The sequence below is a fragment of the Homalodisca vitripennis genome, chromosome 3, assembly GCF_021130785.1.
Source record: "Homalodisca vitripennis isolate AUS2020 chromosome 3, UT_GWSS_2.1, whole genome shotgun sequence".
Classification (NCBI taxonomy): domain Eukaryota; kingdom Metazoa; phylum Arthropoda; class Insecta; order Hemiptera; family Cicadellidae; genus Homalodisca; species Homalodisca vitripennis.
In genome coordinates, this window is record NC_060209.1 from 164,182,052 (window position 1) to 164,208,370 (window position 26,319).

A 26,319-nucleotide genomic window follows, 5' to 3' on the forward strand; every position below is an offset into this window, starting at 1 on the left:
ATTACACCACAGAGCGCTTACTTTTTCCGATTCAATTATTTTGTATTTGGCCGTATCTATCACATATGCGTTTAAATAAGCAAACTAACATATGATCGGAAGACCAAACACCTGTCAAACGATTTTTATTTACGTTAAATTGTATAAATGGCAATAGCCTTATTTAATTTCAATAAACATTGAATCACAAAAAGTACATGCTCCGCCGGGAGTCGAACTCGGATCTCTCACTTGCCGGGTGAATGTGCTACCATTACACCACAGAGCGCTTACTTTTTCCGATTCAATTATTTTGTATTTGGCCGTATCTGTCACATATGCGTTTAAATAAGCAAACTAACATATGATCGGAAGACCAAACACCTGTCAAACGACTTTTATTTATGTTAAATTGTATAAATGGCAATAGCCTTATTTAATTTCAATAAACATTGAATCACAAAAAGTACATGCTCCGCCGGGAGTCAAACCCGGATCTTAATAAGGCTATTAAGTTATACAATTAAACAATTTGTCTGCCCAATGGACAAAAGAAAGGAATAGACTAACAGTAAAGTCAATTATGAGCATTTTATGTTTCAAAAATAGCTTCAATTTATATTCTTGTCAGGAGTTCTATAAAATAAAGTCATTTATCAAATTAAGATTTATTGAAAAAGAAGATAGAGTACAGAAACAAGTACACCATCATCCATAATCTACTGGCTTGATTCCTATAATGAGTAGTGTGTGTCCTTTCAGTTGAAATGAATAAATATATTTTTTGGTATTGTTATATAATTTAAATATTTAATTAATTACTAATAAGCGAAATTCCAACTTTACCAAAATACCAGTGAGATACCAAAATTTCGATAGGTGTGTACTGTAGGCTAATTTTACTACTACTAAAATATTAAGTTAAATATAAGTTGATAGCTGATAAGACACAATTAAAAGTAACTGATAAAAAATAATTTTTAAATTCAACAATTATTATTATTTCATTATTTTTATTGACTGCTTCAATTTATCAGATCTCCTTATGCTTTGGGGACTAATAAGACAGTGAGATTTAATTGGGATTCAATCTGTTCAAATTTTACGATGTAGGCTTACTTAAGATATCAAATTCATATAAATATATTTAACAGTTCTAACTAAATTCGTATTTAATTAATAATACGGAGATTGAATTTAAATTGGGTGAAGTGAAGTAAAGATAGTACTTGCTTTGATGCCCTATTTCTAAAGTATTTACTTAATTTCAAGTGAATAAAAATGAAAGTATTACCGAAAAAACATTGCTCCAGATTTATTTTAATGACACTTAATAACTTCTACCCTGATGTAGTAACTGCTTTGTATTTATGTCAAACTTACATTTAGTTCAGTTGGCATTATGTCAATGTTCATGCGTTTTCTTGAGCGTAAGTTGTATTGTGAGTGTGAATGTCTCAGATAAACATTTACATTTTGACAGTACTAAATTCCAGACAAAACGTGATGAGATATGAGGAGGAGCTTTGACACCAAGGGGGAAAATCAAAATTTGTTACGTTGCAAAATTGTTACGTTACGGCTGATGCAGAATTTTAAGTTGAAGTGTCTGAAGATGTAGGAATCAATAGCTCAATATCTTAGATCTTGCACTATGGTATGGACTACTGGGTGTTCTGTTCACAGAGCTCTCTTTCAGAGTACCATCAGAACCTCCAATATCATCAGTCTTGTCAAGCAGATAGACAGGAACTGAGCCGCACACACTAACCTATCATGTGGGTCGGGGAAAGAGGCAGGAGTCCACAAAATAAGAGTAATTACTAGGTACGGTTTAGTAGATGGTAAGGTGGTAATAATCACCATCGTTCGGGTCAGCCTGTAGTAGTAAATACCTATTGGTAGAAGTTGTTTATTCACCTTGTTTCAATAAAATGCTATTATTTCATAGTACTTCCTTCCGACTACTGTACTTCTTTTCATTCACTTCACCCATTAACTATCTACAGATGTAATATTGTGTACGTAAAAGTGTGTTGCCTGATTGAATTGTTGCACATTATTGGATTAGAATCAGTGAAGCATATCTCTGTGGGGCTACAACAATTTTATTATTATCTGTCTGTTCGCACAATATTTCGAAAGGAACTGATTGAAAATTAATTTAGCTTTATAGGCTTGAAATTTTGCATAAAGCTTCATTTATACCTGTATATTAGTGACATTGATTTTGATGATGGTGCACTGCTATGAAACCTAACTCAGTTAACAGAAATGTAAATGTACAATTTGGCAAGATATCTTGATGAAAATCATCTGCAGGCTTTAAATTTAGCATGAAACTTAAATTTTTATATAGGCAAGAATATGTTCTCTGATGTTGCATGTCCTACCATGGAATTTGGCTGAGCGTCATTGAAGCACTTAATAGACTGTCACAATTTTTTTTGTCTGTCTGGGTATGAAAATCTTCTTTTCTGTATGATGCATGTAACTATGTCTATCTGATTGCAGGACATCTCGAGAATGAAATGAACTATGCGCTCGTTTGTAATTTTGCATGCAACCTTAGTGAAGTCTGTTATTTGGACTCATGAAGTGTTGTCTACCTTATAGTATGTGTAGTAAATAAATGATTTTATTCAAGGTACTACCAGCAAATGAGAAGAAGAAATATGAGGATATGGCAAAAGAAGAGAAAGCCAGATTAAAAGGGGACTCTTCAAATAAACTCACATGCTGGCATACTCCTTATAAAGTGGTTGATGATGAGAAAGACGAAGAAGAAAGGTTCAAAAACGAAATGAATAGCTACATTGAGAACACAGTGAGCTCATTGGCTTCAAAAAAATGTAAGGCTTATTTTATTTACCTTTTCTACAGATTTTTGTAAGGGAGGGGGGATAAATTGTATGTTATAATTGTTTTAGAAGTTAATTTACCTATGAAGTGGTAGATACATTATCACGTCATCATCATCATCGTCAGACGTTTCCGTTCTCACGGGTCGTCGTATCACGTACATATATCGTACATTATCACGTGACATGTAATATGTAATTTCTTCTGTATCTATAGTGTTACTTTGTATTGATTCCCTACACAACCTCAGGGCTGCACTTATGTTTGCTTGGAGGCCCCCTTCTTAAAAGTTCTGCTATCCTGAATATGTAACCACTACCTAATTTTACTATTTTGGAGTTATTAATGTATTGGAATGTAAGTAGCGTGAATTGCTCAGTTTGATAACATTTGACTTATTCAAAAACTGCTTTAATAACTTTATAAAATTAAAATGTTTTTTATTTGTAATAATTGTATTTTATTTTATACAATTACAAATATTGATTGCCTTAACCATGAAATGTTTTTTAAAGAAATTAGACGGAATCGGAGTGACCGGTGTTGCTGCAAGGTGGTTTAAGAGTTTACTTGGAAGGCAGAACCCAAGTGGTTGAAATAAGTCATACAGATCACAAAGGGACAATGCAAATAATTCGATCGGAAAGCCAAAAGCTAGATAGAGGTGTCCCGCAAGGATCAGTCCTGGGCCCTGTCCTGTTCATCATTTTCACCAGCGACATGCCAAATTTCCTTGAGCGGCACTGCTCATTGCTTATGTATGCAGACGACACAGTTCTTATAAATAGTACAAAAACCCCTGAAGAACTTGAAATTAAAGCATACATAGCATTTAACATGGCACTTGAGTACTGCCATAGCAATGATTTGGCTGTTAATGAGAGTAAAAGCACACAGCTCTTCTTTGGACCAAAAAAACACCAAGTAACTGAAATACCTGGACTAAACCAAACCGAATATGCTAAACACCTAGGCCTCACCATTGACTCAGACCTGTCATGGAGCCTCCATGTGGATACGGTATGCTCTAAACTCAGTTCTGGTGTATTTGTTATAAAAAGACTCAAATCGATCACAGAAGATCAGAGCATACTCCGAACAGCATACTTTGCTCTTGCTGAGTCACATCTTCGATATGGCCTTGTACTATGGGGAAACTCTTCCAAAACAAACCTCCAAAGAGTACTGATACACAAGAAGAAAATCATCAGAGCCATGCTGGGTCTTGGTCTCAGGAGTCCTGCCGAGGAGTTTTCATAAACTTAAAAATCCTCACAGTGGTAGCTCTCTACATTCTTGAGGTAATCCTCCATGCTGCACGTCAAGATCTCCCCAGAAGAAACAACCTACATAACCATTTCACAAGAAACGGTAGCGACTATGTTCCTTCCCAATCACAGACTGGCACTCTATGAAAAGAAGCCCTCATACATCGGTGCCAAACTTGCCAACTACCTGCCTGATGAGCTGAAAACTCCAGGGCCAATCAAGAATATGAGATAGCGGCTTATCAACTGGCTCCAAGTTCGACCCCTTTACTCAATCGACGAGTACATTCGGTGGAGGGAAGACCCGACTTTTCAAAATCAAAACTAATTTTCATACATGGATTCATCAAGTTCCAACTCTTGCAAACTTTTGACGACATTTCTGTACTCAAAGTTCATGAAATAAAGAGTTTTGTCTATTGTCTATTATATGGATATTTTAAAAATATGTCTAATATTTCATTTATGTTTTAATAGTTTGTTGTCTTTATTGCACAACAATACATTCATGTTTGAATAGATGCACTGTCAAAATATTATTATGTACAAGATTAAATAAATTTATCATATCAATAACCCAAAGTTGATAAAAAAATATGTTAATTCCTTATGTGATTAAACAGATGTTATTGTTAGTTGGTGTTGTTGAGAGCTGTCACAATTCAGTAATAGATTCAGGTAACCTACTACTTATGCATGGAAGTATTAAGAGTTATTAGAAATACATATGTCTTAAGCAGTCAAACATCTACATTTCAATACTTTTATAAACTTCATTTGTATTTCAAATTGACTAACATAAACAGTTTTCCATTAGAGAAAGTTTACGGAGTCCTTGTACTCCATATGCAGCGCTCAAAGGAATACAAAGCAGCCTTCCAAACAAAAGAAACCTCACACATACTTGTCACAAATATCGTTAACTTGTTGAAAATGGTCTGTCTAGTCAATTCCCTGACCATAGAATTGAATATATTTATTATACAGTTTTCTTTCAAACTCTACTGGTAATCCTAAAGCAAACTCAATGTTTTAGATACTTCTAAATATATATCTCTTCTATATATTATTTCCTGTGTTAAATTTTGGATTTTGTCTCTTTCTATTTGAAGTGTAATATTTTGAAATTGCCGATAGTTCAATGAAATATTAATTTTGAAACAACAAGAGTATGTTCCCATCACTGTTAATTTGGGATCCTTACCATCTAAAAGAACTATCACATTTAAAAAAAGAAATGATGCATTCTATTGATATTTTCCAAACATTCAATCGAATTCTAAAGCAAGTTTACGTAAAAAGTTAAAAATTTAAGTCAACTAATTAGAGGTGGTTCTAAGTTATAACATAGTTATATCGTATCAAATGGTAAAAAAACTATTTGAAGTTAATTATTTAATATTTTTTATTGTATGTATTATATTGATAACTCTATTACTCACATCACATTGTCGTTTTTTACTTACAGTACTTGCAGAGCATAAGTTTTATTTGGTCCATGTCAACTACTTCTGCAAAACCGAGGGCGAATGTTTCCATCCTGCAGAACTGGCTGTCTCAGAGTTCTCCCTCGCAGAGGGTATAATCGATGTTTACAGCACAATCATTTCTCCAGGTCAGTTACAAATTCCTTTTTTTTATTAATTTCCCTAATTGTATATTATTATTTGCATAATTATCTAATTGTAAAAGAGTATTCAAGGGTTTGTGAAATATAAACAGGAGTGGTTATCTTATAAGTTCCAAATGGATCATGGACCTACAGTCGATTAATGCGCAGGAAACCTGTACAGTTAAGAAGAGAGTAAAATCAACTGCAATTCTCTCGTGTCCTTTTACTTTCAAAACATATTATGAGTGAGCAAGTAGTGCACATTCGTGTGGGGTAATGATGTCAGTGACTTTGCCAATTTTTGCACTAATATGGGCCAGATAACAAGTTTTTGGCTAAGAAAGGAGTGAGCTTGACCAAACACTTGATGACGATTAAGGACACAGTTCGTAGACAACACCCTTTCAAGAATCTGTGCATTTATTTGGCACAAAGAATTTTCTAAAGGCACTCCAGAGAACATTGAGGCAGTCCAAAATCTCATTGAGGAAAATCGGCACATAACTCTCTTTGAAATCGTTGAGGAACTCATTATGAGTTCTAGAAGCGTCTGTATCAGAGAATCACAAGTACATAGATTGGAGGTTTCACAGTGGTTCTTCCACAAGTAATTCCAACCAGAATTTAAGATCTTTTTGAATAGTATCATGGGTGTGATGAAACTTAAGTTCCAAGTTAAAGGCGAGTATGGAGTGGAAAAAGGCAAAGACGTGGTTATCTCTAGAAAAGGTAATGGTAAAATTCTTTAAATTGGAAAAATGCTTTTCATGTTGACTCTCTTCACCATCAATTGACAATTAAAGCACAATATTATTGAAATACAGGATGATAATGCAAAAATATCATTCGAAAGGAAGGAAAAATCAATTAGCAAGAAGTGTGTTTCTTGTAAATGACAAAGTAAGGCTTCGTTGGGCAAAAAAAGTGATAGAGTGTTCAGAGTTTTCCAGGACGACGAAGTAATAAAAGTGTTTGTACTGCAATGTTTAATAGAATGCCAATTATGATGGTTGAATAAAAAAGCCCCTAACCCAATAGAAAAAATGTATTTCTAGAAGTAGACCATAGAGAATTAGGAAAAATAGGGAACTTAAGAAACTTCTACCAGGAATCATGTGTGATTGTGTTTACAAGAATCAGAAGATTAGACTATGTTAATAGAAGAGAGAAGAAATCAGTCATTTGAAGAGTGTGGAAAGGAATACAAAGCATGAGATGGAGAGATGAGACAAGAGGAGACATGCGGAAGATGGAAAAAAATCTTGGAATAAGCCAATATAGAAGAGCATGGAGGCGCATTTTTGTGAGACTAAAGCCAAACTGGGTTGCGAATGGCCGTAGGAGTAAGTAAGAGAATGTGTTGAAAAATGTATATGTTTGTAGGATTTGTCAAAGTTCTAATTAAAAAAAAAACACATACAGTCCATTTATATTTGATGCACCCTTGTATGAACATAGAATCTGAAATCTTAGCTGTACAGCAGTATAAATGTTTTTTGAGGTAATGATTTTTATAGGAAAAAATATCCTCAGGCACAAGCAATTTGGTCGTTTATCAGATTCACTTGACTCTTAAGTTGACCAATAATTAGTCACTTAGCTGACCTAGGATTAATTTAGAACTAAGATTTGGAAGATTTTTATTCTTTTGTAATAAGAGGCCAACAATTGGCTGAATCCTCAAACTACTTGCTAAATCACCATTGATAAAGTCGAGGGAAGCATCTGGAAATGTGTGTTATCATTGTTGACAGTCGCTTGTTCTGAATTAAAAGTTCTGTGTTGACTTTTTAACAGTTATTACAATTTATTATTACAGTCAATTTTATGTTCATGCATATAATTATTTATAAAAAAAATTAAAATGTATGGAGCAAAACATCAACATATTTGTGGAAAAGTAACAGGTGGTCAACCAAGAATTGTATACAATATCTATCTCTTAACTCTTTGAGTGCGGAAAATTGCTGTGAATGATGGCCATACTAGTGCAAAAATTGCTGTAGTCACTTTCAAAAATGCTACAAATATGTTATAGCTGTTTAAAAACTTGTTCAGTATTCTAGCTAGTACGATTAGAATCCAAATGTTTCAGTCTAATGCTTTTAATTATTCTTTCCCTTCTATATACAGGTGATTCCTAAAAGCATTTTTGTGAAGTTTGTCTTATTTTACTGTACAGCTGTGTTTTTATTGCAGTTGGTAACTTGTGCAATAAATATTTATTAAGTATTTGATTTGTTTTTACTACAATGCACAAGATGAGTAAGGGTAATTTCATTGAAGCAGATAACAAAATTTAAATTTTTCCACTTGAAGTTATGCCTGGAGTTTCTTCTAGAATGGTTTTTGAAAAATGAATGTTTATAAGTATATCATAATAAACTATTCATATCAAAAATGATTTTCAGAAATTAATAAAGAAAATTGTGATGATGACAAATGTTATTTTGTTGTTTTTGTTTTGTAAAATTAAAAAGTAGATGGCTGTAAGTTTAAATTGATCCTTTTAGGACGACAACAGTTTTGGGTATTTTTTAGGTACACATTTTTTGAAGTGACCATATTTCATAGTGGATATACCGAAGAAGACGACGGTGAAATTGGGTAAAATGTAGTAGTTTGATAAATATATTATAAGTCCATTATTATAAATTGTGCTTACACCATTTTTTATCCACATGTACATAATTAAATTGTACACAATATGGTAGCGTTTATTACTATTTACAATAACCAGAAAAATTAAAAATAAAATAAAATTTTAGAATTTTTATTTATATTTTTTTAGTTTGGCTTCAGTTTACTATGATAAAAAAAATATTTTTACCGTTTGAACTAATATTACTACGTTTCTTACATAGTATTTAGTTTAAATACCAAATTTTATTAACATTGGTTGAGAAATAATTGTTTTACAACAAAAAAACTTTCATTACCACAAAGTACCAAATTATATAAAGCGGACTAAAATAAAAGTCAAACAAGTAAAGTGGTTTTACTTACCATATAATGTGGTTAACATGTCAAATTTATCCACAGGTATTGAAATATGTAGTATTGCTAAGAAACACTATAAAACACACAAAAATATATAAACTATATACAACAATGGTCTAATTAGTTAGCACTTGTATGTTTTGGAAAGCAAATCGGGTGACACCCTTCCTCGCAAATTGAACAAATATAGGAGGCTCGTTTCCTTTTTCTTGATTGTTGACTATGTCCAATGTCCTATGTCCTATGTCCAAACGCTGACTGAATGTAAACAAAAACTGCAGCTGTTCTAAAAATAGACATATGTTGTATTGTTTGGCCAAGATAAGTTCTGAAAAACTCCATTTCCTGTCACAGGATGTGCCTCTACAAGGAAAACTAATTTTGTTCATCTTATTTTCAATATTACGTGAGTATTATGCAAACGTAAACCGGCGGGCACATAAGTCCGCTTGTCTTCTTCGGCAAAACTAGTGCGGACTATTAATAGTCCGCTCATCCTAAAAGGGTTAAAATATTAAACTCTGTTACACTTTATACAATTTTTAAGATATACGTTTTGTAAAAAATGCATCCCAATAATGAAATTATAATATTGTGTATGTTTCTTTAGTATTACCTGCACCAATTAAATTATAAAAAATATATACAGTTATTATTCAACACCATAGTGGCGGTAAACAAAAACTAAAATTCATTATATTAGTGTCATTTGAAATTTATTAAAAACAACAAAACAATCTAAATTTTATTTACTAAAACAATTAGATTTTCAAGAATGAATAAAATAAATTTGTAAGTTGATATTATGTACAACATTATTATTCACAATTATAATTAATTCAAGAAATGCAATTAAAACAGTGTTAAATGTAAGCCTTATTTATAAAATTCATGGATTGAAAACTATAAATTGTACAACAGAAAAATCTAAATTGACCACCTCTTCTACAAAGTGTGATGGTAACAGTAGTGCTAACTACAAGGTTCTATGACAAATAATAACCTCAGTGGAATTTTATTTTCCAAACCTTTCAATTCCATCGCTGCTAGCTAGCCAAGTGGTGGCAAAATGGGAGATTAAAGAGTGTTGATAGTTTTTTTTAATTTCTTAGTCAAAACAATATCAGTCAGTAACTTTTATACATGAAAATAAAAGGTTAGAATCTACTCTTTCCAATGGTATACTATTTATTTTCACTTGAAACTGTATTGAACGTCACGTCAAAAAGATCTATGTTATGTGTCAACTGACAATAAATGTCAGTTCCCACCGCATGATCCATTTTCAACCTACGAAGTTTAATGATTACTTCTTATAGGTTTAAATTCCAGTTTATACTTTACGGCATAGTAAAAATTTGAAGAAAATACATTGTAAAAGAAAAATACCACAAATATTTTGTAACACTAAATTTTGCAATAGGGCATGGCACATATCACACTGGTATTGATAACATGACAAGGCACTAAGAGAGTTAAGGCACTAAAGACTCTGTATGATTAGTGCTGTTTGATTTTCTTCTTTTTTCATTTGCCAAAAACAGCATTTATAAAGCACATAAAATAAAAATTACATACGAAAATATACTAATTCAATTTAAAATTTTCAGGTAATATCCCTCTGGGCTACAGACATGATGCAATGCAAAACGCTGAAAAAAGTCACAAAATACCAATTGATGATAATGGAGGAGAAAAAAATTTCTACAACATCCTGATTGCTGTGAAGAACATTCTCCAGGTTTGAAAACACTTTTATAAGTATAATGTAACCTAACTGCAATGTTGTAAATCTAGTAATTGTTAATGAACGGGAGACATGAGGAGCCTTACCCACTCCAATAGCCATTCTCTGCAGTAAACTAAATCTATAGGACAGACTTTTTTATCCCATTATCTCGACATTTGCGATAAACACACAAATAAAACAAAAGAATTTGAATATCTTGGTAGTGCACCTGGTGTGGCTCTTGTTTTAATGGTAACAAATTACCATTTAAAAGTTATTTAAAAACTTGTTTTTTATTTGACCATTGTCAACTCTTCAACATGCATTGTGAGTTGACCAAATTTTTCCTGTACTCGGCATAGAATTATTACATTTCAAGGTTTTATTAGGTTGGTAAAAAAACTAATAAATTTATATGTTGAAATATCTTTGAATGTATATATGTGAAATGAAAGTGTATATGTGAAAGTGTATGTATGACGGTTTTGAAAAATAAATGTATTTCCCAACCTTCCGTAACTTTCAGTGACAGTTTTCTACCATTAATAAAAGAAGAATTCCATTCAAAAATTATTAATTGCAAACCATATTTTTCTACATAACACTTTTACAATTTATTAGTTTTTGGTCTTTACAATTAGTTTTAAATTTTATTCTAACTACTGTATTTTATCACATGTATTTTTTTTCTATTTTATACACATGTTTTTCTGTAAACAATAGCTGATGATGCCTTAAACCGATGAAAGCACTTTTATAATAAATTAAAATTGTGGAAGAATAAAAATGTCTTTTATATTAAAACCTGGTAACTTCCATCAAGCATACAAAGCAGAATAATTTCATTACCAAGAAAAAAATGTGTACTTGATGTATATAAGTAATTAATATTAGCTCTGTTCTAATTTGTTTCCAATTCATCACAATATAGAAGCATTTTATAAATATAATCGAAATAGAAACTTTGAATCCATATAAGAATTAATAAAATCATTTGTATTTCACTGTGGTTGAGCTTGAACTTTGTAAGGATTTGACAATGTCACAAGTTTTTTCTTTTATTAAAAACTGGTCTTACATTCTTTATAAGTATTAATCCATTAATGCATGGTTCCTAAAATACAAATGTGTTGTAAAATGTCAATAATTCCTCTGTTTAAATTTAAATCAAACAATACTCTAACTTTTTATGATTTTTATTTGTTTATTAAACAAATACAAATTGCCAAACGTTATTTGATTGTTTGGTTTAAAATGAATTAGATGATATATATACACAATAGGAAAGGAGAGTATTTACAATTTAAACTAGGTAAATTTTGTGTGCACATAATGTTTAATAGTATTTAAATTTGTATTACATTTGATTTCAGCGGGGGAGGGCATCCAATGGTGGTATGTACCCACCGATGTACACAATGCCTGACAATGTAAGTCTGAACACAAGCATTAGTGCTGTCAGGAGTGTGATGAAAAATCTCTTGTCAAGTGATACAGGTAGTTTAATCTTGGTAGACTATTTAGTTTAGTTGTATTGATATAAAAAATGTATTTGATATGTTTATCATAAGTTTACTGATTGGACATATTTTTTCTTTTCTCGAAATCATTAAAAATTTGTATCATTACTGAACTGGGCAATAACATAAATAAACTTACATAGGCCACATAACAGGTTTTCAGACAGACTATTTCAGAGGAGTATTTCAATATTTTTTTTCAATTTGAATATTTTGTAATTATTTGAATAGTGGTCAATCAAAAGGTTAAACCAATAAAATAGGTTTCCCTGCACCTGGTATAAGGCACTAACATCACCTGTATAAACTCGAATGATCTTAAGTTGATCATTATAATATACCATTGAGGAGCAGTGTAATAAATGTCAAGATCTTCAGGTTTACTGATTTCTCGATATTCATCTTCGGTGTTGTTTGATTCACCATAAGTAAAATTGTTGTACTTTGTCGTCTTCATTGATATCTCTGTCTAAACATACTAAAAGTATTGTCTTACAACAATAACATAAAGTTTTTGAATATATATATAAACAAAAACACCTTTACACATAACAAAAGAATCACCTACCATTCTAGTGGTGTAACACTTACCAGGTTTAAATAGGTTAAATAGGTATTCAATTTTTGTTTTATATAAGATTTTTTTTCATACATTTGACGTATAACAGAATATAGTCCAAGGATTAAATTAGTGGCAAACTTTGGTCATGTAGTCATGCGCTCACCTAACGACTAAGTTAGCTGTTTCGAGATAATAATAATAATAATAAGTAATAAATCAGTGCTTTAGTTTTGACATTTTACAATGGATAGATTCCACACAGGAAAACTTGTAGGCTCACAATCAATGTTCACTAACACTCTTCGGCAATGGCTATTGTCTCCTTTAACACTCTTCGGCAATGGTTATTGTCTCCTTTAACACTCTTCGGCAATGGCTATTGTCTCCTTACTAGGAGGCTGTCTGCTGGGTTGGCAGTAAGATAGTAATTAAAAGCTAATGGCTTGAACTTTCTACACAACATTAAAAAAAACTAATATAAGTTTGTAAACACAAAAAGTATAATACCTTACAAATGAAAATAAAAATAATATTCAGTATAAAATAAAAATTCACTTTTTAAGAACACTTATTCAAAAAAGTTTTAAATAGAATAATTTGAAACTTAATTTTGTCATACATTTTTTATATTTCTGGCTAGTTTGTTGGCAATATTTGTGAAATTGTGCCTCATTTTATTATAATAGATCGCTCAATATCATTCTTGAGAGAAAACACAATAGGAGATGTTGATGAGGATAGTGTTAATTATAGCGGTTGTAAGTGAAGTTTCCACTGCTGACAATAATTATGAAGGTGACAGTAGCTTTAGCCAATTGTTTGATGTAATGTAAATTACATTTTGAGTATTTCCATATGTTTCCTTTGTGATTTTAAATAATTTTACGTTTCTGAATTTGAGTATTAAAAAATTTTAATGTGCTCACTTTTGATTAAACTTGAAGCTTTATTAAGCTTGATCATATTTCCTAAAAGCTATGGTATTGAACAAAACCAAACAAATATATATGGCTCTCGAATGTAATCTACTGATAGTAAATTTAAGAAATTTCAAAATGTTTGAAAAAAAAGAAATTTGTATGTAATTTTAAACTTTTTAATGGGATTTACTGGGAGCTACTTTTTAGTGAATTGTGTTACGTAATTTATTGGGAACTCTTAGGAATGATTTCAATTGCATCATCTTCGTATTGTTGATGGTGAACCATAACTGCATATCTGTCACCTGGTATTGTTGCCCGTCAATAACGTTTACAGTTCTTAATTGAATAGAAGTAAACTAGACTTAGTAGGTATCCAGGTACAACCAATAGGCATGTTAAGAACCCCTTACTTTTATTGCTCAAACTAACAATGGTCAGTAGAGCTATGCAAATGACGCAATGTTGCAGTGTTACACAACACTGCACATAAAAATCGAACCTGTTATCTTTCACGTAATTTTGTTCACGCTTCATAAAATGTTATTAAAGAAATTGTCTTGATTAAAATTGTTTTATTGAAATTTATTTGATATTTTACAGAAGATTATGACGAGAATATGTTCAAAATTTACTCCTTGGAAAAATTGTTCTTGGAGCTTCGCCAGGCTTGCAAAAAGCTCAGTGAAAGTGAAGAAGATGATGCAGAGGCAGCGATTCCAGCAATGAGCATTGCTCGAACTGAATTGGAAAAAGATGTCTTCAATTTTATACCAAATATCGCTTGTCCAGTAAGTAGGCTAATGATCTTGTTCACTTGTAAGTTGAGATTTCTTTTCTTTATTCTCAACTGCTCGTCCATTAAGGTACATCAAGGTGTTGTTGAATTTTTCAAGGCACTATTATGTATGTATTCATTCTATATTTTGACACCACAGTTAAATGTCTTAACTCTCAAATAGGCATCAAAACCTTTTTTACATTTTTGGATATTGTTGGAGAATTTGTATTTTATAGGAAATAATTGTTGTTCATGGCTTATTCTATACACAATTTTAATTCTAAGGTTTATCATTTTAAATTTGATTCTAATTCTAATTATTTACAAATGTTATTGTTACTAGTTGGTAGGAAAATCAGCAGGCTTGACTTGAAAACTATCTTCTAGGATCCACTGATTGAAAGAACACATATTTTACACATAATTAGAAATGTTCGATTGTTCTGCAATCTCTCTCAACCAGTAGAAAACACTCTAGTTGTCTATTCACTTTGGATTGTAGAGTCAATGTCAAATTTACAAATGTTATAATTTTGAAATTCATGAAATTACTGGCTCTTTATTTAAATTTGAGTCTCTCAGCATAGTTTGCATAGGTTTACAATATAACATCAAATTAACAATTTTTTTCGGCTTATGAGAGTTGATTGTAAATTTGGAAGATTTAAATGATTGGATCCAGAAAAATTGGTGTGATGACTAACGAATAAATTGAATCAGCAGCTTTTTCTTAAACTGTAACAACGGACAGTGAAAACAATTCTGATAATAAAGATGACATTCTGATGACATGGTGCAGTTAAGACTGGCTGATGGGTTATTTTGAGTGACAGTGTGACCTTTTGGTAGTGGAAATAATGATCTTGAAATATCTGCATGATCTACTTTCCTGAGACAGTGTACAGTGGATGCCAGCCAGAGTGAACAATGGAGGGGGGAGTATTTGTATCTGCAGCGCTGTCCCCCACCACCCACCAATATCCTTTGTGGCATGACCACGCACATTTAACTGCAAAATACACAAGCCATTGCTCAGTAGGTCTAGCTATTCTACTTGTATCACAAAGACTCACTCGCATGTCTCTATTTCTGTAACAGTGCTTGCCTGTTTAGTTTTGATAAAAAGTTAAGATTATTTTGTAAATAAATTATACTTACTTACTCTCTTACTCCCAGGGCCATTTATATCGGAGGTGATATTTAGCCGCACCAACAAAGCTCCTCCATCTTGAACGGTCCTCCGCATCTTCCTCTGAAGCGCCCACCTTCTCCATATCAGCCTTCACCTGGTTCCACCATCTCACTTTCGGTCTCCCACGGGGTCGTCTTCCTTCTGGGTTACCGTACATTACCCTCCTCAGTTTGCATTTCTCTTCTCTTCTCAAAACATGGCCTGCCCAACGGAGTCTTCTGCACTTTATTTCTCCTATTACATCCGTACTATTGTAGAGCTCCCTGATTTCTCTATTATGTTTTCTTCTCCATACCCCTTGTTCATATGATGGCCCATAAATTTTACGTAAAATTCTATTCTCGAAAACTAGAAGCTTTTTCTCATCCTTATTTAGCCTCCACGTTTCGGATCCGTACAAAAGCACTGGACATATAATTGTTTTGTATATTCTAGTTTTAGTTTTGTGAGAGAGAGAGATTTGGTTGAAAGTATCCTATTGCATGCATATGCACATCTATTTGCTGAGTTGATCCTATTTTGTATCTCTGGTTCATCTGTGTTTTTATTTGCTATTGTGACCCCAAGGTACTTAAAGTTCTCCACTTGTTCGAAAACATGCCCATCAATTATGGGCATGTAAATAAATTATGAGTGATAAAAATCAAGAGATCTGTTTTGTTATAAAACTTACAAAATTAACAAATAAACTTAGTAAAATGACACCACTCCCATCTCTCTAGCTCGATTAGGAGAAAGGTTACAGTGATTTCAAAATATGTTGGTTCCAGTTTTTATTTTGTGGATTTTAAGAAACTGTACATAGCAGTAACTTAAAAACCGTTTGAAATATTTGGGAGAGTATTAGCAATTTTCCTAATCTATATGAGGACTACTACCTTCTTACTAAATTTTTAAAAATTCTAAGGTGGTTATGGAAATGCTTTTTTATTTTAGTGTGTTGATTTCATGCAGAATTAATGACCCAGTATTAAAATGCCATGTCAGTTTGTTTAATATGCTGTACTATATATTTTCTATAAGAAGGCTTGTGATGTTTAATAAGCTCAAAAAAATTCAAATTTAAGCATGTCTTCTGTAAATGGGATATTTTTTACTGTAACAGCCAGACTTCTACCACCTTGTTGCTATTAGAGGTATAGCTCTTATCCATTTGAACGTTTTGGTATAAAGTGTTGTATATGACCAGTACACTTATTACTGGAAATTAAATAAGTGGAATTATTTTTGGTATTGACTTTTCTGTTAACCATTTAATGTACATGTTTTCGTAAAAATCAACAGTTTTGTAGTGCACTTGCCACATTGTCAAACAGTTCTTAACTAAGTCCATTTCTTCACCTGCATTTAACATTATATAGCAGATCCCTTTGATATTGAAATTGTCAAAATATCCTTTTTTTTTACATCAGAAGAGTCAATTGACTCATAACATAATGATATATGAGTGGGCGGCCTTCTGCTTTTGATATTAGGACATTTTTGTAAAACACAAATTTTTAGGACACTCCATGGGATTCCATAAATATCTTTTTATTGCTTGTTGTTTTTCTCAATGTATAGCTTGTGTAAAAAATCTGCTGTACGCTTGTTTTAGAACCTGTAAAGTTCAAATCAGCTAGCCTTTTTTACTGAATGTTGGAAGATGTTTTTCTATAAAATAAAAATGGTTTACAATATGCTTAACCAAACTAAGTCAAAATCATCCAACTGTTTTGGGTTACACATTTTGTGTGATTTCTTTTTTTGTTTGTTTGGAGTTTCAAATGATGGTGGAACACCAATTTGTAATATTGCCCTTTTATGTGCGCTTTGCGTACTTTATGATGCACTAGTTACAGCTTGAACTCGTTCAACTTTTTAAGATCTATTAAAAAAAACATATCAGCTTGAGATTTCATAAAATTTGTAACTTTGAAAATCACTTCTTGCGACTGGCTGTTGTATACTTTTTGCCGCCTAGATTTGAAATCAAGCCTGGAGGATTGCTATGCTATTGTGTTTGTCAAAACATTAAATATTTACTCAAACAACAAACGAACAACAACAAGCATGAAAAAATGAGCAACTCAACGAACATGGCATAGTCATTGACCACTATGTTGGTTTAGCACTGACTGTACCATTTGCTCTAGCGTGGAGTGGAGAGGGAACAGTTGCTAGTGCGCAGGTGTAAGCCGTAGTTTTTGCTGTCTGGCTCCCTTAGTACCAAAGTTAAGCAAAATAGACAGATAAAAGTTTTTTTGCTAAAGAAAACAACTTAACTCTTAATTTGTTAACTTATTTGATTTCTCTATTATAATTAATGTCTGTTAAACAAAAAATAAATTAGCTCCCTTTTTCCATTATATTTTGTAACAATAAACATATAATTTGAATACCTAAAGTAAATTTGATTATTTAAATACATAGTTTGTTTATGCTTTTATTAACACGTTCGCTACCACCATGTTAAGAAAAGTCATATACCTATAGATCAGCCGGCTCAAATATGAGTTGCACAGTTTCCATCCGTGCACCGGCGTCCCAAATATGCGCCACTCAGGGCACCTCAAATAGGCTGACGTCCCATATTTGCGCCGCTGTTTGCATGTCACTATTATTGCCTTGAAAAATCACTGGTTTATTTTAGAGGCTTGATACTTTTGTATTGGTCTATGGGGATGTCTGGCTTACATATGGGACGCTTGGTCTCTGGATATCTTAAAAATTACGTCCCGCACAGTTGGTAACCTTGTTCATTGCAGCCTACACTGTTCTTGATGTAAATCTCACACCATGACGGGTTTCTTTTTTCTGAACGAGGGTTGAGGTTAAGGTTTGATAGTGTTTAGAAACTATTGTAGAACAAAATAAGAAACGTAAGCTTGTGTGTACTGACAGTGAAATAGATCGTGAGCTGAGTAATAGTGACTGTGAATCTGACTCAAATTCTTTGTTTTCATCAGACGGACAGAGTGAGTACGTTCCAAGCTCTAATAGTAGTGATGATAGTAGTGTAGTAGGTCAAAATGAATTGTTTGACATTGAGGCTAATGAAATTGTAAATAACTCCAACATTGTCACTGATGAAATTGAACAGTCTCAAAATAGTTTGGCAGATGATTCTAACGTGCAGTTCGTAACAAATAAAGTGCACAATGCCTACGTTAGTTCAGTTGGGTTGTTGGACCAACACAAACAATGTTCCACTAGTTCACGAGTTTACAGGTGAAGAACAAATACACTTACAAACAACAGATCCCATTGAAGTTTTTGGTGCTATTTTTGACAACGTTCTTCTAGAAAAAATAGTCACTTGGACAAATAAGAGAGCATCAATCATTCCGAGGAAATCCTCTTCCTAAACATGCATCATTGAACGTTTGGGAGGATGTCAATATCGAAGAAACGTTTTTGGGTTTGTGCATGTTGATGGGTAATGTAAACTTACCGTCAATAAAGCACTATTGGTCCAAAGATAGCCTATACGAACATCCTACTTTTGGGCAGACAATGTCCCGTAACCATTTTGAGTGCATTTTAAGATGCTTACCGTTTTATGATCCAGACACCGACAACACAAACAACAGAATGCATAAGATTAAAAAACGTAGTAAACCATATCTTAGCAAACTGTGCTAGTTTACAGCCCTTGTAGGTCGCTTTCATTGGATGATGCTATGGTCTTCTTTAGAGGAAGACTGTTGTTTCGGCAGTATATAAAAAATAAAGCAACAAAATATGGGATAAAACTTTACGAGCTGACTACATCAGAAGGATACATTATAAATATTATAATTTATCAAGGAAAAGGGACTCTGATGGGCACAGATAAAGACTAACTCTTTTGAAGTGGTCAAAAAGTTAATGAAGGACCACATTGGCAAAGGCCGCCACATACTTTTTCTTGACAACTTTTATAATAGCATCGAGTTAGCGGAGTATCTCATGAATAACAAGACCAACATGAGTGTTACTTTGAGGTCAACTAGAGCTGGTAATCCGGAGGTTGTGGTTCAAACAAAGTTGAGAAAAGGGGAGTCTTATCAGTCGCCAAAAGGGAGATGTTACAGTTATGAAGTGGCATGACAAAAGAAATGTGTTGGCCATTTCAACACCGAATGGCCCTGAGATGGAGTTGGTAACAAACAAAAGAGGGGAACAAACAATGAAGCCTAGTATGGTTGTCCACTACAATAAAGGCATGAGTGGGATTGATCGAAGTGACCAAATGATCTCGTATTATTCCACTCCCAGAAAGTCTATGCGATGGTACGTCAAAATTTTTTACACATGCTAGACGTCTCCCTGTGGAACAGTGTCTACATTTTCTCAAGGCTTGCCACTAAGACAACCTACCTGAAGTTCAGGGACATCGTAATAAAAAATTGCATTCAGATAGAGCCCATGCCAAGGAATCCTCGCTCCAGCCACTCTTCATAGTCTGCTCATTCTCCCATGAAGCTGGAAAAGCGTCTCGAGGTGCCATGTTTGCAGAGAGAGAAACCAGAAGAGGTAGCAAACATTTTATACCTGCTTCGTCTGCAGAGACTCAAATAACAAACCGTTTGGCCTATGCATGTAAAATTGTTATAACCAGTGGCACAATAATTAGACTATGAATGTGTGAGCACTTAAATATAATGTAACGTGGTACATTCTGAATATTTGTGTAAGTTTAATAACTTATATAAATGTTCACATATTTTGTAAAATAGTTATGAGATATGGGTTAACAGTCGTGTATTATGTCTTGTAGAGTAAAAAGAATCCCATTTGTGTTTTTGTACCATGAAATAAAATAAACTTTATTTCTACTTTATTTTCTTATATTCTACTTTTTTAATTTCTAAAATTAAAATTCTTGTAGGCCTATAGCCTAATAAGATATGTATAATAAGACATTCAATGAACTTATATTTATATGACTCTGTTGTTTGAGCTTTTGTACTATGAAATAAAATACTCTCATAATAAGATATGCATGTTTGATTGAAACTTACCCAAAAACCTACAGTAACTGAGCAAATAAATAGTGGCTCATAAATGGGACGCTTGGTCTATGTTAAGATTTTGATGCTATAGACCGAGCGTCCCACATATGTGCCACTGTAAAAATTACGCAAATCAGCAATATATCAAATAAGAACAGTACAGACGTACATTTTAGGTTATTTTGTTGAATTATAGCTCAATTCAACAATATTTTATCCTTGGTCTGTGGTTAGTCTCACACCAATTATTCTCGGTCTGTGTAGAACAACGATATTTAGTGAAGTTGGTCTGTTACGGTGACCTGGGCGGCCTGGTAGCAAACGTGTTAAGGTGGGTATGAGAGTAAAAATATAATATGCATTATAATCTTGGGTAAAGTGAGAAACTAATACTGGAATAAATGTTTATGTAAGCAGTTTCACTATGACGAAGAAGCAGTAGAATACTGTTCCAAGAGCTATGTACAACGATGGGTGTATCTGATCTGTGACCATTGCTGTGGACCACTAGACATTACCATAGTACAAGGAAAACACATTCCATTAAATGCTGATGTCAACTTCCAGAAGAAGAAACTGGAAGAAAAGGTAAAACTCATGTAGAAATACTTAATTTCAGTTTATAAAATGAACCAGAACCAGTAAACTGTTACTTACTTAATACTGTGTACTTTCCTATGGCCATATCAAATTATTTTGCTATCACCATTTTTTCCAATCCAATGAAAAATTTCCATTCATTTTTATAGTACATTAAATGCTTACCATTAAGAATATTACAGATTTCAGGTTATTCCAGATACTTTAAAATAATGTTAATTCAAAAACAGTTTGGTTATTCAGATGTTAGAACATTTTTTTAAAATTTAAGAACAAATGTTTTTTCTTATGAAAAACGTATAAAATGCAACCTAGCTCATAATGTGATTAAATATTAGTTTTTTTTGGAAAGTTAATTGTAATTTGTTTGCACTGTTTGAAAATGTGAGTATTTTCAAATTGATGATATCATTTTGTGTCTAGTGTCTAAAGTGCTGTTTAGCATAAGTAAGCACCCATATTAAGTAGTCGAATTATGTTAAAATTAAATCACTTACCTGTACCACAGAAATTGGTAATTTCACTGTTTTTGTGAAAACGCATCAGGTTGAAAAATGCCTGTTCAGAGTAAAAGTTATTCTGGAAGTGCTGTTAAAACTATTAACAGATGAAAATAACTTCTTGAGTAAGTGAGTAATATTAGTAAGAGGGAAAATAACGCAGAAAGGTTAACAGTGCCTTCATAAAGGGCAGTACCTATCTTTTGATGAATGTAAAGTGGAATGGCTTTTTCTGATTTAGTGTTTTTCTCTACTGCAGGAAAGCAGGTATTAAATTTTGATCTGAACAAATAACTATCAATCTTTCATGGACTGAATACGGAAGTGGAACACCCTGTGTTTGAGTACTCCTGGAGGGATTTCTCTCATTTGTAAAAGTTTTAATCTAAAAGAAGCTATAAAGTCATCTATGTATTGAATTTTTTTAAGATTTTAGACTGATTCAGGAATATTATTGACTTAAGTAAAAACAGATTAAGACCCAGAATAGATCACTGTGGGACTCCTTGGTGTCTTCCAATACTACTTAAAACCATATTTTAAAACTGCACACAATCGTATCTATCTCTGAAGTGCCATTGATGTGCTGTTCACCAGTATAACACAATAATTAATTCTGTGAAGTAGTATACCACAATTTATTAACACAATAAAACATGTTTTTGAGATCAATGAAAACACTGAGTGTCTTATTTAAAAAAAATTCAAATCCCTGTACAATCAGGTCCTTAAGTTGTGTAATTGTTAAAATAGTTGATTTTTAGGTTTAAAACTAAACTCTTTAAATAACGTTTTGTTTTTCCACGCAAGTTTTTAAGAACTGTACAAATTAGATTACTCCACAGGTATTAGTAACTCATCCGTCAATTCGTATTTAAGTAGCCTTATTTTTTAATTTGCTGTGTAAAATAATATGTATATATATATATACATATTAAGATGTTTGCATAAACTCGCCATTAAAATCATACCAAATATATCTAAAATTGTATATTATTTAATCTGTATTTATGTTGAAATATTTCTCGGCCTCCTTAAGTTTTTAAAGACATTTAAAAATTAATGAAAGTCAAATTTTGGTGTTAAATTTAAGTTTTGAGTAACTATATTTTTAAATATACTCGTAGTTGTCAGCATTGCGAACTAAGTCAATAAAGTCTTACCAGATAGTTGGCAAGACTGAAAAAGACTGTTGGACTTTGTAAATCACTCTGAACTTTAAAACTCAATAAACATTATTCTTTATTTCAAATAGCAACCATTTATGATAGGTTTGTTAAAATTAAATTTGTATTACTTCAATGTTTTTTTTTTAATTAGGTCCTTTAAATTCATATTATAGAGTAATTGCATGCATAGCTTTTTAAAGGTTTGCAGACAATTTTCTGTTAGAGTATTATAAATATATTGTTTTAAATTACCTACCATGAATTCCTAACATATAAGAGATGGCCATTGAAATGTATTCACATTTCCAGAGTTATTTTAAAATAATTTATATTTAAATGTAACTCTGGAACTGATGGTTAAACTTCTTTTGTAGCTGTGTACTTTTTCCATTATGCTTTGCTTTACATATTTATTATCGTATGTAAATAAATGTGCCATATTACATCACTGAATGCTTTATTTTGTTTCATTTTTGTCTATAATATAAAAATATTATTTTTTTATTCACTGTAACCTTATAAAAAAGAAATATAAAAAAGTTAGTTCAAGTTTTTGATCTTTACCAAATTTACAATTAGTATTATAAAAATATATGTCTATACTAGCAGTTGCTGCCCGTGGCTTCACACACAATTTCCTGTTGAAAAACAGTACACTATATTCACGTATTCTTTTTCTATCACATTCTAAACATTGCTGAGATAATTGATAAATGTTCCTTCGTGAGCCTCTTGGGCACATTATGAAGGTAGGTACCATATTTCCTGCCTCTATCTTTCGTGGTTTTTGCTAGGTGTTGATAAGTTATTCACTACAATTAATTTATATGGATGAATTTCGATAAACTAATTAGTTTATAAAGAATCAAATTCGGTCTGTTAAAATTAATTTTCTGTCTAAGATATTTCCAGTATTATTGTGGTGTTTGCCTTGTGCTTTGATCAAGAAAATGTATCAACGAAAACCAATTTCGATCATAAAGCGTCTTTTTTCGGCTCTTTTCATTTACCTTCGATCTAACCAAATTCGATTACCTTATGTGCAGATATAATTACGGCTTTTTAAGGTGATTTTTATAACGTATTTTCATTGCATTAGATAGTTTATTGATCATTGGTGTGATCTAAATTTGAAATTAGGCAATAACTTCTTGTATGCAATCTGCATTACATTACTGATCAAGCACGTTACAATAATAATTTTCTAAATTTTAAATGTAAACAAATGTTTCTGCCTCTTTGATGAACTTCAGCTGAAAGTATTAACAGCTGTTAAGTATCAGTTCACTTTGTATCACGTGTGGTAGCGCAGTCTGCCGGATCGAAGGTAAAACATTCCAAAATCAATAACAGTTTATAAATTAAATATTGATTAAATAAACAATTTAAATTGGACTAAATTGTAAATCTAAACCATTCTCGAATCTACCTGAAGACACACAACAAATTTCATCAAAATCGGTCCAATCGTTTAGGAGGAGTTCAGTCACACATACACACGAACACAAGAAATATATAGTCATAGTCATAGTTAAATATATATATATATATATATATATATATATAAAGATAAACAAAAGATATCTATAAGTATCATAGTAAGTACTGCACTGGACTCCCACATGGCTGTGAAGCAGATCAATGGTGATTCTTGCCCATGTATGTTAAGTGTTTTAAATTGTTGACAGCTATATTGTGGATTTTGAAAGAAAATGCCAAGTTAATGTATATTTAATTAAAATGGCATAAATAACTTTTTATAATTAATAACAGAATATATTCTACACAAATCTTTAAGTGGTTAATAAAGCTTTGTGTGTATAGCTACTATTTAAAATTGTTTATTGATTATTTTTGTTGTAGAAGGAAACAGAAGTATGCAAGCCAATCACATGGGTTGACCACAGCAAAGTATCGGTATGTTAGTAGTTTTATTTAGAAAAATATTATTAGAATAATTACAATATACTTTAATAACAATTGTATAAAAAGTTGAATATGCTATATTTAAGCTGCTATTTTACATTAGTGCTTTAAAAAGTTTCAGTTTATGATATTCCACAGTTATTTTTATGCCTTTTTTCCAGTAAAGAACATGTAAAATGATCTTTATTATCTGTAGAACAGACAACGTTGCTCTTAATCAAAGGGCAATTTATTGAAAAAATCCTAGACCATTGAAAAAATAAAGAAATAAAAAACACTTAATTTTAAATTGTTTATGCGGATATTCTTACCTGATACGGGCGGTAGAGTGAGTGCGAAAGTAAAGTAAAATAGAATATTGTACAGTACATAAATAATAGGACATGACACTTGTAAAAGCCAATAAAAAGAGGGTTTTGTTACTGGACACAATTTTAACAATGGAGAAAGATAGGCGGAAACTTCAAATGTGCAATGCTCTGATGTGTGAGAGACTGATTGTACATGAACTATTTTAGTTTTGTTCAATGAAATCCTGTTTCAAATTAAATGTTAAATAAAATTAGACTGAAATTGTTTAGCTGGAATTTGATTTGGAACAAAATTCAGGTTTTGAGTTAATTATCTCCTAGAGAATCGCCTAAATTTCCGTGACTAGAGTCTGCCTCTATGTCCGATTGCCTCCAATAGCATTATCATTGCTCTATGCCTTGTGCTGCCATTATGTGGCTACTTAGGGATATTTGGTTATATCTGTTGACAATATTGTTCAAGTTAATTCAATATTGTTATAACCCATAGATCTCTGGATATAAATTAACACAGAATTGTGGTTTTTGTTGTGTATGGTCACCCCACCTTCTAGACCGGTGCACAAAAATGTCACAGTTTACTGTAACCAGTGCTTCATTCAAATGAGACTTGCTTGCTCCCTCTCAGTTATCTTAACCTTTCTGTTCCAGAGTTCCTAGTACTGCCGCCATGCAATGCTAAATCTCTTTGATGGGGTCTGGTTTTTGTGCATGTTGCAAGCCTTTTTTTTTTAATTAATCTGTAAAAAATACTCAATCTGTTTAATATATACATTGTAGAACATCTTGTTTTTCTCATGAAATGTAGTTTTAGGAACAGTTATTATAATTTATAAAAGTTATGTTTCGTTACATGTTGTCATGGAGAATAAGAACCTAGCAAATATTTGTTTACCAACATTTTAATTTTGATAAATTTTTAATAGTAAAACCAGTTGAAGAAAATTCCAAATAGCCAAAATGTGTAGCACATTATGCAGAAAAATAATATGTGGTTTTTAGTTGAAATAAAATTTGAATTTCTTCAGTACGCTTTGTAAAAAATTATGAACGGTACACTAAGTATTTTTTGTATGCCTTAGTGTAAATGTCAATTTTTGAAAAAAATTATATTGTGAAAAGTATACCTAATTATAAAATAATAGTATACAAACAAATCTATAAGTATATAATTTTTTAGAGACAAAAAAGAAAAATACCATGGAAATGCAAACTTTTAGTGAAAACCCTGAAAATAGCAACACATTTAAGCCATATACTGAGTTTTTATATTCTTATTGAAAATATATTTCACATAGGAAACTAATTAGGTAATGGAAAATAATTAGAAAATCAAAATAATGTCATTAATAAATTAAATGTAACATAATATGTAACAGGGCGCTCGTTGAAATTTTCACTAAAAATATTGT

At 31.9% G+C, this 26,319-nt stretch overlaps 1 protein-coding gene across 2 annotated transcripts in view; it reads left to right on the top strand.

Moving 5' to 3' along the window:
• The window catches only part of LOC124357742 (protein maelstrom homolog), a 68,535-nt gene that overhangs the window by 14,978 nt on the left and 27,238 nt on the right, over positions 1 to 26,319 (top strand). The window contains exons 3-9 of one of the 2 annotated variants that reach the window (XM_046809763.1): positions 2,627 to 2,831; positions 5,578 to 5,724; positions 10,332 to 10,462; positions 11,824 to 11,947; positions 14,056 to 14,243; positions 20,816 to 20,989; positions 24,534 to 24,587. In XM_046809763.1, coding sequence (XP_046665719.1) covers positions 2,627 to 2,831; positions 5,578 to 5,724; positions 10,332 to 10,462; positions 11,824 to 11,947; positions 14,056 to 14,243; positions 20,816 to 20,989; positions 24,534 to 24,587 — 1,023 coding nt within the window. The remainder of the gene's footprint in view (positions 1 to 2,626; positions 2,832 to 5,577; positions 5,725 to 10,331; positions 10,463 to 11,823; positions 11,948 to 14,055; positions 14,244 to 20,815; positions 20,990 to 24,533; positions 24,588 to 26,319) is intronic. The other variant, XM_046809764.1, reaches the window with a different exon arrangement.